This window comes from Myxine glutinosa, chromosome 9 (assembly GCF_964187855.1).
Source record: "Myxine glutinosa chromosome 9, kmMyxGlut1.1, whole genome shotgun sequence".
NCBI lineage: Eukaryota > Metazoa > Chordata > Myxini > Myxiniformes > Myxinidae > Myxine > Myxine glutinosa.
The window spans coordinates 91,665,809-91,688,962 of NC_136269.1; the positions used below are offsets into that span (position 1 = coordinate 91,665,809).

A 23,154-nucleotide genomic window follows, 5' to 3' on the forward strand; every position below is an offset into this window, starting at 1 on the left:
GAGAAAAAAAATCGGTATTTGTTCTCTTATCCAAAGCTACAAACAAACTTTTGGTGAAATTTGGTCACAAGCTTCATATCTGATGCTTAATGAAGGTGTATTGACTGCATCAAAATCTGCGCTCATTAATTGGTTGAAATCGGGCCCAAAACGCTAAAATTTCATGCTTTAACGTATAGGGGGTGATAACAACATGACCTGTAAACATGCATCGCTGTAATTAGCATCGAGAGAGCTTCCATTCAACCAATCACTTGACCAGATTCTGCACATGAACAAAATTTCGATATTTCAGGTCACTGACTTGCTCCTGATTAGTCAGGTTCACTGTTTTTTCGTTAAAAATTTTGGTAGATTAGCAAAACTATACATTTTTGGAATATTCAGAGCATGAGGAATCCAAAAATTAATGTTTACATTTGCGTAGACACCTTTGCGAAAATGACCCTCAGGACAGTGATGAAGATCTGTAAAAGCATATTCCTGAACGGTATAGACCTCGTAGATCCTGTGTATAGGACTTATAGTTCAATCTGATACTACCTATAACTTCCTATAACAACCTATAACTTCAAAGGACTTGCAATATCATGTATTATGTAATACAGTTATATCACAAATATAAAGACAATGGTTTTCAATTACCTTTGTTTGTTGCTTTTCTATAATCCTGAGCACTATTTTGAGGCCTTTATTGGATTCATTGACCCAGAAAACATAGGATTAGCATATTTAATTAAGTTTCTAGGTTGACTAGAAGCCAAGATCGCGCAAAATATGTATTTTATGGCGGCCATTTTCAAAATCCAAAATGGCGGCCATGCAGGTGTCTGTGCAAATGCCAACATTGATTTTCAGATTCTCCATGCTCTGAAGATTCCAAAAATGTACAGGTTTGCTAATCCCAAAATTTTGAAAGAAATTATATTTGTTAACATAGTGAACCTGACTATCTTCATCACTGTCCTGAGTGTCATTTTCGCAAAGGTGTCTACGCAAATGTAAACATTAATTTTTGGATTCCTCATGCTCTGAATATTCCAAAAATGTATAGTTTTGCTGATCTACCAAAAATTTGAACGAAATTATATTTGTTAACATAGTGAACCTGACTAGATCCAGGTGAGTTTCAGGACCCTTGCTCCTATTTTTTTTTTCTAATTTTCTCTGTGCAGTTTTGTTCCTTCCCTCCTTGGAGTTTGTTGTGAAAGGTCTCATTGGGAAATGTTCACTTTTGTAGCAGGACTTGTATTTTTCTGTACCTTTGCATGTTCCGTCCAGGATGGTTTTGGCCAACAAACAACAATAAAATAAAATAAAAAAACGAAAATGGTTTTACCTTTTGTAGTTGACGGCCATTGTCACGGAATGCAGATTGGAGGAAAGAGAGAACAAGTTCGTACTTATTGAGCAGGAGTTGGCCACCATGAGTTCTGGGCTGGAGCAACAGAAACAGAGGAATAATGTAAGGTTTTTTTGTAGCTTTTAAGCTCCATAAGGTGTCTTATTGCCACCTTAAAGTTCAGTGCCATGTACAGTGCATTCAGAAAGTATTCAGACCCCTTCACCTTTTTCACATTTCGTTATGTTGCAGCCTTATGCTGAAATCGTTAAAATTCATTTTTCCCCTCATCACTCTACACTCAATACCCCATAATGACAAAGAGAAAACAGGATTTTAGAAAGTTTTGCAGATTTATTAAAAAGAAAAAACTGAAATATCACATTGACACAAGTATTCATACCCTTTGCTATGACACTTGAAATTTAGCGCAGGTGCCTCCCATTTCTCTTGATCATCTTTGAGATGTTTGTACACCTTGATTGGAGTCCACCTGTGGTAAATTCAATTGATTGGACATGATTTGGAAAGGCACACACCTGTCTATATAAGGTCTCACAGCTGACAATGCGTATCAGAGCAAAAACCAAGCCACGAGGTCGAAGGAACTACCTGCAGAGCTCAGAGACAGGATTGTGTCGAGGCACACATTTGGGGAAGCCTACAAAAAAATCTCTGCTGCATTGAAGGTTCCCAAGAGCACAGTGGCCTCCATAATTCTTAAATGGAAGAAATCTTAAATGTCTTAAATGAAGAATGGAAGAAGCCGGACGGAAACCAAACAGTTCAATCTTGGTTTCATCAGACCACAGAATCTTGTTTCTCACAGTCTGAGAGTCCTTCAGGTGCTTTTTTGCAAACTCCAAGCGGGCTTTCATGTGTCTTTCACTGAGGAGATGCTTCCGTCTGGCCACTCTGCCATAAAGCCCAGATCGGTGGAGTGTTGCAGTGATGGTTGTCCTTCTGGAAGTTTCGCCCATCTCCACACAGGATCTCTGGAGCTCAGCCAGAGTGACCATCGGGTTCTTGGTCACCTCTCTTACCAAGGCCCTTCTCCCCCGATTGCTCAGTTTGGCCGGGCGGCCAGCTCTTGGAAGAGTCCTGGTTGTTCCAAACTTCTTCCATTCAAGAATTATGGAGGCCACTGTGCTCTTGGGAACCTTCAATGCAGCAGAATTTTTTTTGTAGGCTTCCCCAGGTCTGTGCCTCGACACAATCCTGTCTCTGAGCTCTGCAGGCAGTTCCTTCGACCTCATGGCTTGGATTTTGCTCTGATATGCATTGTCAGCTGTGAGACCTTATATAGACAGGTGTGTGCCTTTCCAAATCATGTCCAATCAATTGAATTTACCACAGGTGGACTCCAATCAAGGTGTAGAAACATCTCAAAGATGATCAAGAGAAATGGGCACCTGAGCTAAATTTCAAGTGTCAACAAAGGGTATGAATACTTATGTAAATGTGATATTTCAGTTTTTTCTTTTTAATAAATTTGCAAAACTTTCTAAAATCCTGTTTTCTCTTTGTCATTATGGGGTATTGAGTGTAGATTGATGAGGGAAAAAATGAATCAAACGATTTCAGCATAAGGCTGCAACATAACAAAATGTGAAAAAAGTGAAGGGGTCTGAATACTTTCTGAATGCACTGTACACCTACCTTTAATAAACACCTTTGTAACTCGTTCTTCATTCTCAAAATAATTGTTGCTGTCAAAAAAATCCCTTTCACCATCTTTAGCATTTCCCTACCTATATTGCAGTGTTGGAGTATCTTTGCTTATTTTGCCTTAGAAGTTTGTGGAAGAGTTAACATTTTCCTTTTCTTTTGACCCCAACCCATAAACTACACCCTTTCCCCCTGACATGAACACCAGGATTTGCGTGAGAAAAACTGGAAAGCGATGGAAGCTTTAACTTCTGCGGAAAAGCTCAGCGCCACCACGAGATCCGACAAGGTGCTGCTTGCAGTGATTGCATAATGTTTGGGGGATTATCCGACATTCCTGAGGTTTACTGTGAAGCACCATGTCTTGCCAGACACTGAGTGGAATGCTTTCTTCCCTTGCTACTCTGCTGTGCAATTCCATCATTCTTTCATTTTGTATGCAGACAATGGTTGCTGGTTGCATCATTAATGGGTCCTGGCTGTGCCGCCAGGTACAATGCAGTATATTCTTTCGGTTAGAACAGGAATTTAGAATTTGGCCAAAGTGCCAGCGATAGCTCGCCTTCGAGAAAGACTGGTGTGTGATCTTTAACGTCCATTTAAAAATTCTGGCAGGCGAGACATCTAGTTTACTGTCTATCTGCGGGACGGCACACACACTGACACCTCACCCAGCATGTGAAACACCAGGATTACAGTTTATAGCTGTGTCACGTTTCAAACCCATGATATGGCCAACCAGGCTGAGGCATGCTCTCTACTGGGTGCCGTTCTAGTTAAAAAATCTGTGTTACTGCAATAACGTATGAACCAATCAAGAGATTTCAACCGTACTTGACACACGTTTGGACTGCAATACTAAGATGAACTGATTCAATTTTAGATCGAACATGTGCCCTTTGGAAAACAAACAAAGGTCATGTGCCCTTTGGAAACCATTTTGCAGACCATAACTCGAGTTAGAAGCATCTGGTGTTGTCTCTCTTATACTTATCTGTCTTTTCTCTGTCTCTCTCTCTCTCCCTCCCTCCCTCTCTCTCTGTCTCTCTCTGTCTCTCTCTGTCTCTCTCTCTGTCTCTCTCTCTGTCTCTCTCTCTGTCTCTCTCTGTCTCTCTCTGTCTCTCTCTCTGTCTCTCTCCGTCTCTCTCTGTCTCCCTCCCTCTCTCTGTCTCTCTCTGTCTCTCTCTCTGTCTCTCTCTGTCTCTCTCTGTCTCTCTCTCTGTCTCTCTCTCTGTCTCTCTCTCTGTCTCTCTCTCTGTCTCTCTCTCTCTGTCTCTCTCTCTCTGTCTCTCTCTCTCTCTCTCTCTCTCTCTCTCTGTCTCTCTCTGTCTCTCTTTGTCTCTCTCTCTCCCTCTCCCCCTCTCTCCCTCTCCCTCTCCTACTCTCCCCCTCTCCTTCTCCTACTCTCCCCCTCTCCCTCTCTTCCTCTCCCTCTCTTCCTCTCCCTCTGCCCCTCTCCTACTCTCCCCCTCTCCCTCTCCTACTCTCCCCCTCTCCCTCTCCCTCTCTCCCCCTCTCCCCCTCTCCCTCTGCCCCTCTCCTACTCTCCCCCTCTCCCTCTCCTACTCTCCCCCTCTCCCTCTCCCTCTCTCCCCCTCTCCCCCTCTCCCTCTCTTCCTCTCCCTCTGCCCCTCTCCTACTCTCCCCCTCTCCCTCTCCTACTCTCCCCCTCTCCCTCTCTCCCTCTCTCCCCCTCTCCCCCTCCCCCTCCCCCTCTCCCTCTCTCCCTCTCCCTCCCCCTCTCCCCCCCCCCCCCCGTCTCCCTCTCAAAGAACCTTTAATTTTTCATGTGACCTTTAATTGAGATATAACGTAACAGTGCGTTGACATCTAACGTGGGTGGAGGCATATCCATTGATGCATTCGCAGCAAATTATACTTTCTAGTTTGTGTCTAACTGGCATATTTCCATTGGGAAGTGATATTTGCTGAAAACAGGACACCTTGGCTTCTCTTGATGTTGAGTTATTGACAGAACTATATGTTTGTAAACAGTACCATGATTAGTAGAGTAAACAATTCTTAGACAATGGGTGTATCCAAATAGCTCTCATATCCGCAAAAAGGAATTTGAGTTTTTATAAATAATACCATATGTATTGCAATTTGTGTGCAAACTTTTTTGTTGTTCTTTCGGTTGTCCACAAAGTAAGTTCCTTTTTTTTAACTATAAGAGGTTTATCCTTTTTATTTCCTAAGATTGGTAGATGTTTTAGGACATGATGATTGCCTGGATGAGCACCATGTAATCTTACTGAGCGATACTGGAAATTTGTGTGCAAGTAGCATCTTCCACAGAAACTGTAGGTGTGTGTACTCATGACCTATGGCATCACCATGAGTTGGCCACCTGTGTGGTGTAAGTCAGTTTAGGAATGGGTCGGCATCATTTGGCACCAAATGAGTTTGTTCACATCATTAGGATTGTTCAAGGGGGTGACATAGGCAGTCATTGCTTCCCAGTACAGTACTACCATCAAATTGGTGTTTTTTTATACTGCACTGTAAAGCTAAGTAACAAGGGACCTTCAGACAGGACACTTCACAGACAGACCTCATTCAGATCACCCTTGCCGGAAGAACTTCTTTTCAACAACACGATCTCTCGTGACTAACCTACAAAGAGCAATCAATCATCAAATTTCAACCCAGACAGTTCAGGCTAGGCTTCATGTCAGTGGACCGATGTCCAGAAGACCACTGCTTTACATCTCGATAAAACAGAAGCACATGCATTGGATGACACAACATCACAACTGGAGGCTGAACTGTTGGTGCCATGCTGTTCTTCACCGATAGATGTAGATTTGGCCTACAATTCAACGATGCACGTGCTAAAATGTGGATATGATGTGGGGAGCAATTTTCTCATTGCATCATTTGGCAGCGTGATCAGTTTGGAGGGGGCGGGGTGGGGGGGGGGCAGCATGATCAGTTCGGAGAGGGCTGGGTGGGGGGCACCATGATCATATTGCCATGGTGGTATGGACTGCCATTCAAATTAGCCAAATACCCAATCTTGTCATCATTCAGAGTGGAATTATAAATGGCGTTGGACACAGGGATGAGATGATTACAGCTGTAGGTAATACCAGGGCCACTTTCAGTTGATCAAGAGACTGTGGGTAGACTTGGCAACAACAAACAAGCTCCCTTGGATGTCCAAAAAATGCTCGATCAAATCCCAGTCAGATCTTGCAGGGCCTGAAGTGCATAAGAACCATTTCAACAACACGATGCTATATAAGGCATCGGATCTCTCTGGTTCAACAACCAGATCACAATTTCATTCTTGTTGATGACAATGGCCACAAAATCTCCATTATGCACATGCTGGCAATGTGGCACTTCAAGATCGGCATGATTTGATTGACCATGCTTGGGACATCCAAAGGAGCTTGTTTGTTGTTGTTAAGTAACAGTCTCTTGATCAACTGAAAGTGGCCCTGGTCGGAGAATGAGACGACATCACACACAGCAAGAGCTCAGGAATTGTCTGATTTATTCATGACGATTTAATACGTACAAGGTTGAATGGGGGTCAACGAGATGGTCATCACACATTATTAAAGACATTTTTTTCTTTGTCCTCTTCAATTAGAATGTGAACACGTTTGAACAAACCATAAAAATGATACGAGCTTAAACTTTTGTGGCTTAATATTTGTAGAGTATGTTATGAACGACCAGAGCATCACTGTGGAAAATTCTGTGAAATTGGGAAATTCGACTTGAAATTTGACATTGCAGCAATGGTGAAGGACTGGTTTGTAGTTTGAAATACTAATTATTTCCAACGCCAGTGATATCAAAGTGGCATTGATCCATCCATTAGATACATATTCCAATATTACACTCTGGACAGGACCATGGCTTTTATATACTGTTGCTCGTTCATTTGGAAAGATGCGGTGCAACTCAAGCAGGGGGTTTTAAATCGATCATGTTTGTTATGCTAGTCACGAAGCTGATATTGTCTCCATACATTTAGCTACTCAGTGATATCATCTACAACCAGAACGGTACTCGGTAGAGCGCATACTGTATCTCCACCAGGCTGAACAGTTTATGTTTTGTATCCCACTGATAGGCCGGATCCACAGTCAAATCTTCACCAAAATCTAATAGATTAGTCCTTGTCACCCCCCGAAACCTGTCCACCAAGTTTAATCCAAATCCATCAATAACGTTTTGAGATATCCTGCTACAAATCGTTTTTGGCCCTATCTCAAATCTTTTTGGTCAACATAGGCCAAAGGAATTTGAAAAGGTTGTTGACCTTTGGCCTACGTTGACCTTTTGGCCTATGCTGATCTCAAAAATAGTTGGTGGTTGAATTCAGTTTGCTGATATGTTAATCCGATTCAAATTTCATGTCAATCGGATGAAAATTGAGGATTTTAGAAATTTGAAAGAAGTCGTTGACCTATGTTTGGCCTATGTTGACCTTTTGACCTCAAACATTTTATGCTGATGACTTATGTGCCACTGCCAAAAGCACTGATTTTAACACCGTGGAGAAAACGCTGTCTGAGGCCTTGGAGGGACTAATATCCTACTTTGAAAATAACCACCTTTGCACAAACCCAACAAAGACGCAAGTTTGTTCATTCCACATCAGAAACCGTGAAGCCAAACGCCAGCTTAAAGTAACCTGGTGTGGAGCAACACTGAGGCATTGCGAGCACCCTGTCTATTTAGGAGACGCTCTCGACCGATGCCTTACCTTCAAGAACCACATCGAGAAGACAAAGGCAAAAGTGAGCGCACGAAACAACATCCTGAATAAGGTCAGGAACACAAGATGGGGAGCAAGCTCGAAAACATTGAGAACCAGTGCACTTGCTCTTTGCTATACCACTGCTGAATATACCTGCCCTGTATGCAAAGATCTACTCATGCTAAGAAGATGGATGCCGTTCTGAATGCAAGCTGCGGATCTATCACAGGTTGTTTAAAACCAACAAACACCAACAGCCTATACATCTTGGTGGGTATAGCTCCCCCTGATACAAGAAGAACGGTAGCCAGCAAAAAAAGAGTGACTCCATCAAACATCAGATGAAAGGCACTCTCTGCATGGTCACACACCTATACTCAACCACCTAAAGTCAAGGAAGAGCCTCATGAACAGTGTCGTTTCATTACAATCAACCACATCTGAAGCGCGCATCGCTTTGTGGAAACACAGGCTTGTCAATCTCGATCAACCCCCAAAGATGGAAATTCTACCTGATGAAAGCCTCCCCCAAGGAGCTAATTGAAACTGGGTAACATGGAAGTGCCTTAACAGACTTAGGACTGGTGTAGGTCGTTCAAAGGTGTCACTAAACAAATGGGGATATACAACCAGCCCGACAACTTGTGAATGTGGAACTGAGCCACAGACCATGCAACATCTCCTGCAATGTCCATCGCTAAGAGGAACCCTTAGCTCTTACACGAGCCTCGATCTGGTATACAAAACCCCCCCCCCCCCCAAAAAAAACAACCTGCACTGTTGCAGATCTTGCCGAATTCAACAAGGCGCAAAAAAGTGTCCAGTTTTGGCTGGGCCATGTATAAACTGTCCGTGGACACGATAAGAAGAAGAAGACGACCTCAAAAATAAATAGGATTCTGTCAGACCACGAACTCTACCATTTGATGAAGTTTCCTGAAGATCGGTTTAAAATTGTGACCTGTAGGCAAGTATAAGTGCGGGGACAGACAAACACACAAACCGGAGTGATCAACGTACTTGTCAAAAAAAACCATTTTTTGCCAAGTAACAAACAGACAAACAGGGGGTGGGTGAAAATATAATCTCTGCCACCGAAGGTGAGGAATGATCGGGGTCCCGGTATCTATTCTGGTGACACACCTACATTGACATTCTTGGTGCTGTTGGATGTTCCATTCGATGCAACTTTAATTTATTTTAAAGTTAGACCTGGAGGCCAAACATTGCCAAAAAAACTAACAAAATATCAGCAAACAGGTCTTCCTTCATAATCCTGATCTACAATTGCATTGAGTGTGTGTCCTGTTTTGCTAAATGCTGATGTCATATTTTCAGGATCACTTGGAGCAAAAGCTGCAGGCCTTCCAGAAGCGATGTTTCCTCTTCTTTCAGAAACTCTACCCGGATGTACCAGCGTCGTTAAACCAGGTGCATTTACCATTCACACCCTTTGACTATTTATGCCTATAGATTATATTGCTTTGTTTTCTTGCCTTTTAAATGTCATGTTTTGATCTGGTTGGTTTATTTGCTTGGTTTGTAATGAGCCATTCATTTTGATTTGCAAATGCTGTGACATTTCTTTCTTTCCATATATACACAAAGAATTAAGTTAAGCACCCCTACACAACGAATTAAGGTAAGCACCCCCTAATATATATTCTTTGTGTATATGTATACATTGGCATATATTCTAAGGTATGTGAGATCAAATAATGATTGGTATGACATTAGCAATTATCCATTGATGAAATTGAGTGATCAAAGTGAAAAAAAGTGATTGGTTGAGTCAGTGATCCGATCACGTGGGTCCTACACACGTTATTGACGCAAAGATCGCTAGAGGTCTTCTCAGAACAATGACTGTACGTTAGAAAACATAAACGTCATCCACACTGTCCGTGATGGACCTATAGCTCCATACTTAAATTGAGGTGAAAATATGCCTAAAATTCCCAAAAATTTTCACCTTAAATTATTCAGAATAAAATATTGAAAACGGCATGATTGTTATGTTTTTATGTGACCATAATATCACTTCTCCAGAAAATATAGCAATATCATGGGTATATTACACTGTTTTGACGACAACAAACTTGTAATGTGCGAGGTTGTAAAAAAACGGGGGGGGTGCTTAACTTAATTCTTTGTGTATAGTTTCATTGATGAATGTTTCCTGCTTGAACTCGTGTTGCCGACAATAAAAGTACCGTTAAAGTAACTGCCTTTCAACATCAAACTATCCAGACAAGTCTGTTTCTGGAAATTGCAGCAGTATGCATGGCTTAAGCAAACAGTATGAATGTCGCTTGTTAGCAACAAGAAAGCACCTGTTCTTTTGAAGAAAGTGATTAAAGTTATATACTGTTCTTTGTTGGGATTTCTACTGCAATTTTCAAAAAGCTGCATTTGCGGCAATTCTCCTTAACAGTGTAAAAGCAAGAACGTGATCTTCTTTTTTCTTTTTTTGTATACTACGTCGAGGCACGTGTAAGAGCCAACACATATAACATATAATAAAGGGAGCGGGATACAAGAGGAGAGAGAGAGAGGGGGAAACACGACAACAGGAGAGAACAAGGACATCGGGAGATCTGTGGAAGGGCTGTGGCGGGGTACATGGGATAAACAACATGGACACTACAAAGACTTTAAGGAAAGAAAACGGAATTTGAAGGAGGTGGATTTGGGGTGTATTAACGGGGGTAGAAAAGATCAACGTTTTGGATGGAGGAAGATACGAGATGGTGGGAGGAGAGAGAGTGAGGGACTTTGTTCCAGAGGTGAGGAAAAAGGGAAAATGGGAAAGGGAAAAGAGGGAAAAAGAGGAATGAAAGAGTGAAGGTGAGCAGAGAGTCTTGATTTTGGCAGTTTCACCAGAAGAAGGTTGCTGGCAGATCTTTCGCGACCTGCAGGAATATTTGGGGGACAGAGCACAGACAGAGCAGGGGGAGCTGGGCCGGAGCGGAGTCGGTAGAAGACTAAAAGACCACAACCTGCCTGCGGTGAGTGAGTGAAAGGCCCTCACAATCAGCTTCATCGTGGGAGATTCCAATGATTCTAAAAGTTTTGGTTTCTACAGCGTGAAGCCGAGCTAGGTGTGAGGCAGGAGCACCAGCCCAGAGGGAAGAGCAGTATTCCATCAAACTGCGAATGAAAGCTTTGTATGTGGTGATAAGGTCAGAACTGCCCAGAAAGGACTTTGCACGATGGAGGATGCCCAGTCGGCGACTGACTTTGGAGGCCAGCTTGGAAATGTGGTTTTCCCAGGAAAGATCATGGCAGATCGTGAGACCCAAAAGCTTGAGTGACAGAACTTCTTCGAGAGGATTGTTGAGAAAGTAGATGGGAGGTTTTTCCAGACGGTCTTTTTCTTCATTCTACGAATCAAACAATTGGTGCATGGTATTGATAGTTTATGGTAGAATTCCTGCTTGCTAAGGTCCAATTTCTCATCGATGCCGAATAGATTTCAGCAGAATGTGCAGTGACAGGACCAGTGTGCCATTACAGCCTTAGAGAGTAAGGAAAAGTGGAGCTAGGATGGTAGCAAAGTGGGGTCTTTCACTCAGAGAGTAGTTAATGGCTCCGCTTCTGGTCTTGCCGGCGAGGTTTCGTTTTTTCGCAGCTCTCCACACTGTCCATCGAAATCGAAGTTAAGTAATTTAGTCCATGGGCCAGACCAGATATCGGTACCACCCGAGGTGGCAAAAGTTCCATGGTGCCAATTTATTTGTTACACCCATATAAGTAAAATAATATGTGATAGCAATTCCAAATGGGTAGCTTTTTCATTTTTCTTGCAGGAAAGCTGTTTTTGCATTAATCGCGATACCGCAACTCCGCGCTGTTGTTACTAGTATCATCTTCCAAATCATTTTTTTAGCTGAATAGACAATGTAACATGCTTAAATATCTTAGCAAATGGATGTTTGTAATAAAGACATGTATGTTATACTATATAATACATATTCTTGTATTTATTCATGTGTGGAAACTAACTTTTTCTTCAGTTTTAGTGTCTTAGTTAAGAACAAAATATATGTTGGATGCTGGCAGTGTCCAGTTTTCTTCCGTATTCCGTATACTTGGCCACTGGTGGATACTTCCTGGTAGGTGAGGCAAGAACAAGAGGCTCTGCAATAATTATGTCTATTTAGTTAAGCAGAAAATATATGACAGATATGTAAAGTGCTGATTTCCCCTCATCAGTGGTGATATACATTTGCAGCCTGCAGGTTAGAATTAGTCCAGTCATGAATGCTTGATTTGCTTTCAGATATCAGTCCACTGGTTTCACCAGTCTAATTAAGTGTAATTAAATATAATTAAGGACTGGCAGACTACTAATTTGTGCAACATAGTAATGTGGATTGATAATTCTATGTTGCAGGTGAAAACTGACTGAACATGGCCTCTGACGGAGCAAGCAGCCTGCCACTAAAGCGGCCACGAGTGGAGTGCATCATCCACTGTTCCAATGACAATACAGACAAGCTGGTTTCACTACAAGACATTGACTCATGGAGAACATTGCTGAGGGCAGCCCAGATCAGAAAACATGCAGCAATTTTGAAACTAGCTACGAACCTTCCTGATGGACAGATTCCAACAATCCAGTAGCACAGAAAATGTCGCAGTCTCTTCACCATGAAAAGATATCTTGATGGCATCCTCAAATGTGCCAGTGCCAGTGAACCTGCTCAAGACACAGGATCACAGAGAGCAGCTAGACAATGTGCAAGCACATCAAGGACTTATGAGGCAGAGTGCATTTTCTGCCAGAAAGACACCAAGTATGCTAAAGGACAGAAGACGAGAGAAATCCTCATACAATGTCGAGAACTGCGAGCTGACGCCACAATCAGGAATGTAGCCATGGAGAAAATGGACAGCAGAATCCTTGCCATAGTCAGCAGAGACCTGGTAGCTGCAGAAGGTCACTATCATAGGTCGTGCTATCGGTTCTATACCAAAAGAGAGGTTCGCAGTGGACAGGATGCAAGCCAAGATGATGATGCTGAAGCTCAGTATGGCGCTGCTGTGGATCAGGCCTACAATGAGCTGTTCCTGTTCATCAGAAGGGAGCTTTTTGGCAATCCTCAAGTGATGACAATGACTGATCTCTCTTCTAGACTGGTGGCTTCAATGAACTCTCTTGGTATTGCCCATGTAAGGGAATCAACCAAGAAACACATACGACGGAAACTGGAAAGCGAGTTTGCAGACTCCCTGCACATCTTCTCTGAGGGAAAAGGGAAACTCCTCCTGTTTCCAGAGAACCTGTCCATATACGAACTTGCCAAACAATACCAATCGCTACAAGCAGAGCTGCATACTCAGAAAGGCCTCCATGCTGAAGATGTGGTCTCCAAAGCAGCCCTGAAAATGAGAGCCGACATCAAGAACCAAGATGCCCCTCAAGCCTGGCCACCGGAAGTCAAACCAGAAGCAGAGGACACTACCATTCCAGAGTCGGTCATGGTCTTCCTGTGCTATCTACTTACAGGTTCCAATGACCCTGATCATGCATCTCAAAGAGTCCAGCGGCTTCTGTGTTCACTCGGCTATGACATGGTATATGCTGTAACACGTGGACTGATAAAGCCCCCGAAGCACATCGTTCTGCCATTCGCTATCAAGTCACTGACCGGGAATGTAGAGTTGATACACATCCTCAACCGACTCGGCCATAGTGTGTCCTATTCTCAGATGGAAGAGATCGACACTGCTCTGTGTCTCCAAAAGCTCTCGCTATCAGGGAGTGATGTTGCCCTCCCAGGTAACATCCATCCTGGCATATTCACAACCTTAGCCTGGGATAATATCGACCGTCTGGAAGAGACCACCAGTGGAGAAGGAACATCTCACAGAGTGAATGGGATTGCCGTACAAGCAAAGCCAATCACCCCAGTGTCCACCAGAACCATGCTGACTGTAGGAAAAACAAAGCAGAGAAGTATTGATGCACCACCACCAATGCTACCAGCATACAACGCTGGACAACGAGTGGGACCACCACAGAGCAAAAGTGCAGATGCTGACACTGCAGCTGAGACTCAGCTCGCCAAAGAGAAGAATCTTGTCTGGGTCATGGCACGCATGTCGCAACAAGAAGAGCAATCAATCAGCAGCTGGACAGGCTTCAACATCCGGACTCGAGATGACGTGACAGTCATTCCAGACAATGTAGGCTACCTGCCTACCATTAATGCTCCAGCGACACAAATGTCGACTGTCAATGAAGTGCTAAACCAGTCACTGAACATCATGCACTCCTTGGACCTGACAAAGATTGTCTGTGTCTTTGACCAGGCACTGTATGCAAAGGCTGTGGAGATTATATGGAAACACCCTGACAAGTTCCAAAACACCATCATCACCAGGCTCGGAGTATTCCACACCATCTGCACACTGATGGGAATAATAGGGAAGCGATTTCAAGATGCTGGATTGCGAGATCTCTGCATCGAGTCTGGTGTGATCGCAGAAGGTTCCATTAATGGTGTCATGGATGGCCGCAAGTACAACAGGGCAGTCCACCTACACAAGAATGTCTATGAGGCACTCACTCGACTGGCCTGGAAGGGTTTCCTCTCGTGGCTGGAAGCCACTCACGCCAACGATGTGGTCCACATGGATGAGACACTGAGGATCATTGACAGCCTCTGCAAAGATATCTCACAGGCATCCCTGAAGCAGGTCCTCGGTGACCGCTCATGCGCACGCATCATGGAACTGTTTGGAATATACCTCGAGTTCCTCAGAGGTGGAAACGGCAGCCTCTCAGCATTCTGGATGTCGTATCTGGACATTGTCGAGATCTTGCTGGGTCTCATTCGAGCATCAAGAGAGGGAGACTGGGTGCTACACCTGGCATCAATTCGTGCAATGATCCCATGGTGCTTCGCATATGACAGGCTGAATTATGCACGCTACCTCCCATACTACTATGCCCAGATGTCCCAGCTGCCCACCACACACCCAGACGTGTATGCTGAGTTCATGCGAGGGGGATTCTCAGTTCAACTCGGTCCCAACAACCCCTTCGGAAGAATCCCTGTCGACCAAACGACCGAAGAGACAGTTAACAAAGACACCCAGACGGCAGGAGGGACAAAGGGGTTCAGCTTGAAACCAGGGGCTGTGAGCAAGTACTACCTGACAGCTGAGTACAGGACCATGTATCTGAGAGCACTGAGGGACATGATAGGTCAGGGCAGTTCCAAACTGTCTCATCCAGATATACATGCTCCAAGGATCAGGAAAGACGAAACTGCTGTCAAGTCCCTCATAGATCTCATGGAAAACAACTGGCTGAATCCAATGTTCCCTGACAACACTGACCTGATTGGTCTGTCCACTGGCACCATGGCTCCACCCGACGTGGCCAGGGACCTTCTGAAGGCGCTTGAAATAGGAGAAGAAGCGTACCAGACATTCAAGAAGACAAGGTTAGATGAGGATCAACCATCTGTCAAATTCCACGACAAGATGTCCAAGCAAAGCCTGAAGACATTCGCCAATGTCACCACAAAGACATCCCGTGGAAAGAAAGCACAAGATGTTGTTCTGAAGGCAGATCGAAAACTGTTCAGCCATATGATCCTTGTCGCTGAGAGCAGAAAGGTGAACATGAAGGATGTCCTGGCCCACCCACTAGGTCCGTTACCGTGGGCACTGGCAAATGCTGATGGATCCCTACGAAAGACGAACAAGGCCGCAGTTGCCAGGGAGCTTGAGAAGAATGTATCTCCTGCAGACACTATCCCAACACCTTCGACGTGCATCATTGATGGGATGAGTCTGGTGCAAAAGATTAATGGAAACAACAAAACCTTTGCACAGCTAGCAGAGGTGGCCTTGTCTAGGGTCCTGCATGAGTGTGGACAGAGTCAGAGGGTTGACGTGGTATTTGATGTTTACCGCCAGCCTTCGATCAAAGATGCTGAAAGGCTCAACCGTGGTGCAAGCACAGCCCTTCAGTACAAGAGCCTTGCAGGGGGGCACAACATCCAGCAATGGAGAAAGTTCCTGTGTAGCGCCTGCAACAAGACCAGCCTCATCAAGTTCCTGGTGGAGCAGTGGAAACTCCCAAGGTTCCAAGAGATGCTGCATGACAAGGAACTGTATGTGACTTGTGAGGAAACATGCTACAAGATAACAGAAAATGAATGGGTGGAAGTGTCAGAGCTGCAGTCGACACAAGAAGAAGCGGATACCCGTCTGCTCCTGCATGCATTGCATGCTGCAAATGCTGGCTCAAAGGCAGTCGTAGTCACAGCTGAGGACACTGATGTCATGGTGCTCTGTGTAGCCTTCCAGAAGGAGATCCCCTGCCCCCTCTACCAGAAATGTGGCACACAGAACCGCACACGGTTTGTCGACATCAGCAAACTGGCAACCTCAATTGGAGACAGCATGTGTGACAGCCTGGTTGGGCTACACGCCTTTACAGGGTGTGACACTGTGAGCGCATTCGCTGGCCGTGGGAAGCTGATAGCACTGAAGCTGGTGAGGAACGACAGTAACTACCAGGAGACGTTTAGACAGCTTGGTCAGTCATGGGATGTCAACCCAGAACTATTTGAGAAGGTACAGCAGTTCATCTGTCGCATGTATAGTGCAGCTGCTAGGACTGGTGAGGTCAACGAACTGCGCTACCAGCTCTTCTGCGCAAAGAGGGGAGGAGTCGAGTCCAGCCAGTTGCCACCATGTAGAGACTGTCTCTTCATGCACGTCCTACGAGCCAACTACCAGGCAGCAATATGGAAGTGCTGTCTGCAGGCTCGCCCAGCGGTGCCAAACCCTACCGAGCATGGATGGACAGTGGATGAAGATGGCAAGCTCGCCATCCACTGGATGCGTTCACCACCAGCACCAGATGTGGTCTTGGAACTCTTAGCTTGCAAGTGTGTGCGTTCCTGCAAATTGCCAAAATGCACATGCCTGACCAATGGACTGTCATGCACAGACATGTGCAAGCTACAAACCTGCAGTAACCAGAAACAACAGGAAGATGAAGAATCCTTCGAACTCGGAGACTCCGATGAAGACGAGCAGTTCGATGACTGACTATGATATCGCTAGTTTGGTACATTGACATACTCAGTATTATTCTGAAGAGCACAGGACGTGCTTTCCCTGGAAACACCCTCAGAATACATGTAGACATGTAGACATTTTGATAATGTGTTGTGTCATTTCATCTTTATGTGAAGCACTACCTGACCATACCGGGTACATAGCCTACAGTCTGTTAGTTCTGTTAGTATGTGATTTCCAACCATTTTGTATAACATTTGAGTACTAGTACTGTTTATAGCTATTGTGGCATACATGTACTTGAGATGGGCTCAGCAGATGAGCTCAGTACAGCCTCTGGACTTTCTTTCCCTTGATTCAGAAAACCGTTTGATTAATATGTGTTGTGACCTTTTCATGTTGTGACATGTTTATGTGACAATTTCCATAACAATCACGTACGTGTATTATAGTAGCTGTTGTATTCCAAAATTACACTATGTGAAGATTGTATGTTTAAAATAAGACATAAAGCGATAATTTTGGGATCTACGTTGTCTCAGTACTTTCTGATTAATATGCCCAATTAGTCCATGGGCCCGTACCCAAAATTTCACACATGGACTAAATCAATCCGAACCGTCGAACGCCTTTCACCGGGTGCGGGTATAAAATAGCTGATAACTACCACTAAGCTACCAGTCCAGAATTGCTATCACATCAGCATGTATCCCACATACATGCACCTTTCCAAAAATCATTACTAGAACTTGCCACCTCGGGTGGTACCAATTAGTGAAATTTCGGGTCCGGGCCCATGGACTAATTGTTCCCATTTGTATTTTCGTTATAACTGTATTTATTTTATGGTGTGTGTACCTATATTGTGTCCCGAGAAAGTTTTTTCGGTGCAAATCTTTCATACCTGTACAGAAAATCGTGTTGATTCGTATCGTGTCTTCTGAGGCCTTGTACAGTGTCCAACCTTGAGGCTTTGTTTTTCTCTCAGCGGTCCGTCTTTTTTGTGCTCAAATAACTTTCGTTCTCTGCTTTCAAATAGTTCTGCGTTCTCTTTTTTGTGCTCAAATAACTTTCGTTCTCTGCTTTTCCCAGTTTAAGTTAAGTTTAAGGTTTTCGAAGCTGTTCTTTCGAAGCAGCTTTCGAAGCAGCTCCTTTTCGAAGCTGTTCCATGCGCTCACGCTTTCGAAGCTAAGTAATCTTTCACAATTGTGTTTTTGTCGAGACTGTATCTATCTTTCGGTGTGTGTGCCTATAGCGTATCTTTAGGAAAATTTTCGGTGCTAATTTTTTCGTACATGTATACACAATCGTCGGTTAATGCGTATCGAGTATTCTGAGGCCTAGTACTCGTAGGCTTAGGCTACCGTACCGTCTCCGACCTTGTGGTTTTGTTTTCTCTCAGCTGTTCGTCGAATGCGCTGCAATTATTTTCGTTCTCTGTTCGTCCCAGTCGTTCACCCCATACCTCCTTGTTAATATCTCTACTCAAAAAAAAAAAAAACCCAAAAAAATATTTCCTTCTCAGGTCTTATTCGTTTATTTGTTGTTCTTATTTGTTCATTCGTTCTTCGTTCACGTTGTTCGCGATCACGCGATCACGTGGTTAGAAATGTATAATCTCTCCCCTGAACAACTATTTTCTCTCATATATTATAACACCTTCTTCTTCTTCTCCTCCTACAAAAGGATGCTTTCGTCTTCCTCACCAAATCTATTCATTCCGAAAAATAATAATAATACCATCTCCTACAGTTCCTCTTTTCTACATTCCCTAAACTCTCCAGAACTCCACCCCTCCTTCAGCGTCCTCAAACGTATTTTTGACTCGAAGGTCTCAAACTCATTTTGCAAAAAATGTTAGTTTCCCATGAATCGTACACTTTTCAAAATCCAATCTCACCCCTCCCCTCCAAATCTTCCCCATCCCCCCTTCCCTCCAAATCCTCCCCATCACCCATCCCTTTCAAATCTACCCCCTTGCCCCTTACCTCCCCTCCTTCCTAAACTCCTCCCACACCCCTCCCCTCCGAGACTCTCCCTCGCTCCTCCCCTCCTAGACTCCCCTCTCACCCCTCCTCCTCAAAGCATCCTCCCTGCTTCTTCCCCCTTCCAACTTTCACCTTCATCTCCCCCAACCTTCTGCCTCGCTCTTCCCCCTCCTCAAATAACACCTCACTGTGCCTCACCCAATCTCCATCAAACCTTTTGTCCGCCCCATTCTTCCCTTTCTCCAAGCTATTCTGAAATCTATGAAATCTCTGACACACCTTCAACAGCTCTCCCTACCTCTCCCTACCTCTCCCTACCTCTGCCTCCTCTTCCACATCTTACCCTACCCCTCCCCCCCTGTTCTGTACCTGATGCTCCCCCTGCCTCTTCATTAACGGTATGGACCTCAAACATCCGGGGCCTTCGCTCAAACTTGACTGATCTCTCCATACAGGTTGCATCTGACAAACCAGATGTGATCTGCTTAACAGAAACTTTCCTCATTCATGATGTCTCTGATGCCTTGGTATCTCTCCCAGGTTACTCCCTCCTCCGGTATGATAGACCTGAGCCTCGTCCTGGAGGTGGGGTTGCTATCTTTATAAAAAACTCTCTTCCTCACTCTCCTTGCACTGCCCTCTCTCCTCCTCACCCCCAGGAGTACCTCTGGCTACGGCTTCCTCTCCGCTCCCACCTTTTGTTCATATGTGTTCTGTACCGTCCCCCAAACAGTGATGACTCCATCTACATTTCACTGTCTGACAACATGGACCAACTTCTATCCACTCATCCCAACTCTCTCTTCCTCATATGTGGTGATTTCAATTGTCACCATGCCAGTTGGCTGGGTGTGGGTACCTCTCTCACCAGCCATGGCTCTTCAGCAAAGGACTTCTGCGACTCACTGGGACTGACACAATCTGTCAATTTCCCGACCCGGATCTCAGTCAACGGAGCATCTTCTCTTCTGGACTTGGTTATGACTAACTTCCCTGAAAATGTCTGCTGCTCTTCTTCTGCTCCAATCGGCTCATCTGATCATGTGCTTGTCAAAGTGGACATCTCTCTGACCATTCTCAGAGAGCCTCCTCAGCGTCGACGAGTCTGGCATTTCACTCAGGCCAACTGGCACGGTCTTCAAGCAGCCATCAATCATCTGGACTGGTCTCCCATCTCTACCGCCTCTGACATCAACTCATCCTGGGAATTCTTTCAAAGTAAGTTGCTCTCTCTCATGCACAGATTTATCCCATCTCGTCTTCAGTTGTCATACCCTTCCTCCCATCCATGGTACACGGAATCTTGTGGTGAGGCTGTTGCCCTGAAACAACTTGCTTTCGTCTCCTGGAAAGCAAATCCAACGGAAGGAAATCTCATTTCCTTTCACAAAGCCCGAAACAAGTGTGTGTCCACCCTCAGGAGAGCCAGGAAACAATATCGCACCGTTCTCAAGACCGAACTCTCTTATCTGTCTCCCTCTTCCAAATCCTGGTGGCGTCTGGTCAAATCTGTTTCTGGTGTTTGTTCCCCCTCCATCCCCTCCCTCACCTCAAACGGCTTAATGGCTGACTCCGCACGTGAAAAAGCTGAATGCCTCAACTCTGTGTTTGCCTCTAAATCTTGTGTCCCAAACCCATCCCTCTCTGTACCCACCGTACCCAGTCATACCCAGCTGCTCCTGGACTCTGTGTCCTTTCCTCCTGACAAGGTGGAAAAGTTTCTGTCAACCCTCAACTCTGATTCTGCAACTGGTCCTGACGGCATCAGCCCACGGGTCCTAAAATCATGTTCTTCTGCTCTTTCACTCCCTCTTTCTGTTCTCTTCACCCTCTCTTTTGCTCAAGGCCATCTGCCATCTGCTTGGAAATCAGCCAACATCACCGCTTTGCACAAAAAAGGTGCAAAAACAGATCCTAGCAACCCCCCCCCCGTTGGTATTTTGTGCATATAAATTGTTCACGGTTCTGTTTAAATATTATTTAAATATGTTTAACCTTTCCCCTTCAGTGTTTTACTCAGTGGTATTTTACAACACGCTGTTTTTCTTCCTATTTAAAAGGCTTTTCTCAATTTCCTCTCCAACTCATTCCACTTCAAAAAAAAGAAATTCAATATCTTATACGTCTCCCTCACTACATGGTCAAAATTCACATTCATTCCATCCCTCCTCCATCGTTCTGAATCGGATTGCTAACTTGAAAATCACAACAAACCCAATTTGTTTTCAATGTTTGTCTTTCATTAATCATCCACTTTCTAAACTCCCCTCTTGCCCCTCCCATCCAAATCCCCCCCCTTGCACCTACACTCCTGAACTCCCCCCTTGCCCTTCCCCTCCTAAACTCCCCCCTTGCCCCTCCCCTCCAAATCCCCCCCTTGCCCCTCCACTCCTGAACTCCCCCCTTTCCCCTCCACTCCTGAACTCCCCCCTTTCCCCTCCACTTCTAAACTTCCCCCTTGCCCCTTCCCTCCTAAACTCCCCCCTTGCCCCTCCCCTCCTAAACTCCCCCCTCACTTCTCCCCTTCAAAACTCCCCCCCAACCCCTCCCATTCAAATCTCCCCCCATACCATTCCTTTCCAATTCTCCCTCCTCCCCCCTCCTCCTCAAAGCTGCCTCCTCCCCCCTCCTCCTCAAAGCTGCCTCCTCCCAACTTCGTCTCCCTTCTATCTCATACCTCCACCCCCCCCCCAACCTTTTACTTTCCTCTGCCCCCCCTCAAACAACCCCTCACTGTGCCTCATCCCTTCACCATCAAACCTTTCATCCTCCTCATCCTTCCCTTTCTTGGAACTCTTCTGCAATCTCTGACACACTATCAACTGCTCTCCCTACCTCCCCCTCTCATCCTTCATCTTACCCTACTCCTCCCCTCCCCTGTCCTGTACCCGATGGTCCCCCTCTCTCTTCATTAACGGTATGGACCTCAAACATCCGAGGCCTTCGCTCAAACCTGACTGATCTCTCCATACAGGTTGCTTCTGACAATCCAGACTTGATCTGCTTAACAGAGACTTTCCTCTTTCAAGATGTCTCTGATTCCTTAATATCTCTTCCTGGTTACTCCCTCCTCCGGTATGATAGACCTGAGCCTCGGCCTGGTGGTGGGGTGGCTATCTTTATCAAAAACTCTCTTCCTCACTCTCCTTGCACTGCCCTCTCTCCTCCTCACCCCCAGGAGTACCTCTGGCTACGGCTTCCTCTCCGCTCCCACCTTTTGTTCATATGTGTTCTGTACCGTCCCCCAAACAGTGATGACTCCATCTACATTTCACTGTCTGACAACATGGACCAACTTCTATCCACTCATCCCAACTCTCTCTTCCTCATATGTGGTGACTTCAACTGTCATCATGCCACCTGGTTGGGTGTGGGTTCCTCTCTCACCAGTCATGGCACCTCAGCAAAGGACTTCTGTGACTCACTGGGATTGACACAATCTGTCAATTTCCCGACCCGGATCTCAGCCAATGGAGTATCTTCTCTTCTAGACTTGGTTATGACAAACTTCCCTGCTAATGTCTGCTGCTCTTCTTCTGCTCCAATCGGTTCTTCTGATCATGTGCTTGTCAAAGTGGACATCTCTCTGGCCATTCTCAGAGAGCCTCCTCAGCGCCGAAGAGTCTGGCATTTCACTCAGGCCGACTGGGACGGTTTTCAAGCAGCCATCAATCGTCTGGATTGGTCTCACATCTCCACTGCCTCTGACATCAATTCTTCCTGGGAATTCTTCCAAAGCAAACTGATCTCTCTCATGCACAGATTTATCCCATCTCGCCTTCAGTTGTCTTACCCTTCCTCCCGTCCATGGTACACTGAATCTTGTGGTGAGGCAGTTGCCCTGAAACAACTTGCCTTTGCCTCTTGGAAGGCTAATCCAACTGAAGGCAATCTCAGTTCCTTCCACCAAGCTCGGAACAAGTGTGTGTCTACCCTCAGGAGTGCCAGGAAGCACTATCTCTCCTCACTCAAGAATGAACTCTCAAACCTGTCTCCTTCCTCCAAATCCTGGTGGCGTCTGGTCAAATCCGTTTCTGGTGTTTGTTCCCCCTCCATCCCCTCCCTTACCTCAAATGGCCACAAAGTTGACATCGCACGTGACAAAGCCGAATGCCTCAACTCTGTGTTTGCCTCAAAATCCTTAGTCCCAAACCCATCTCTCTCTGTTCCCACCTTTCCCAGTCGAACCCAACTGCTCCTGGACTCTGTGTCCTTCTCTCCTGACAAGGTGGAGGAGTTTTTGTCAAACCTCGACTCTGATTCTGCAACTGGACCAGACGGCATCAGCCCATGGGTCCTAAAATCCTGCTCTGCCGCTCTATCTCACCCTCTCTCTGTTCTTTTCACCCTATCTTTTGCTCAAGGTCATCTGCCAGCATCCTGGAAAT

The 23,154-nt window shown here is 45.2% G+C and overlaps 1 protein-coding gene across 4 annotated transcripts in view; it reads left to right on the forward strand.

Moving 5' to 3' along the window:
• Positions 1-23,154, forward strand: part of RRBP1 (ribosome binding protein 1) — a 128,851-nt gene that overhangs the window by 79,510 nt on the left and 26,187 nt on the right. For all 4 annotated transcript variants that reach the window (XM_068128833.2, XM_068128835.2, XM_068128834.2 and 1 more), the window contains exons 12-14: positions 1,375-1,465; positions 3,219-3,299; positions 9,069-9,161. In XM_068128833.2, the coding sequence (XP_067984934.2) occupies positions 1,375-1,465; positions 3,219-3,299; positions 9,069-9,161 (265 nt within the window). The remainder of the gene's footprint in view (positions 1-1,374; positions 1,466-3,218; positions 3,300-9,068; positions 9,162-23,154) is intronic.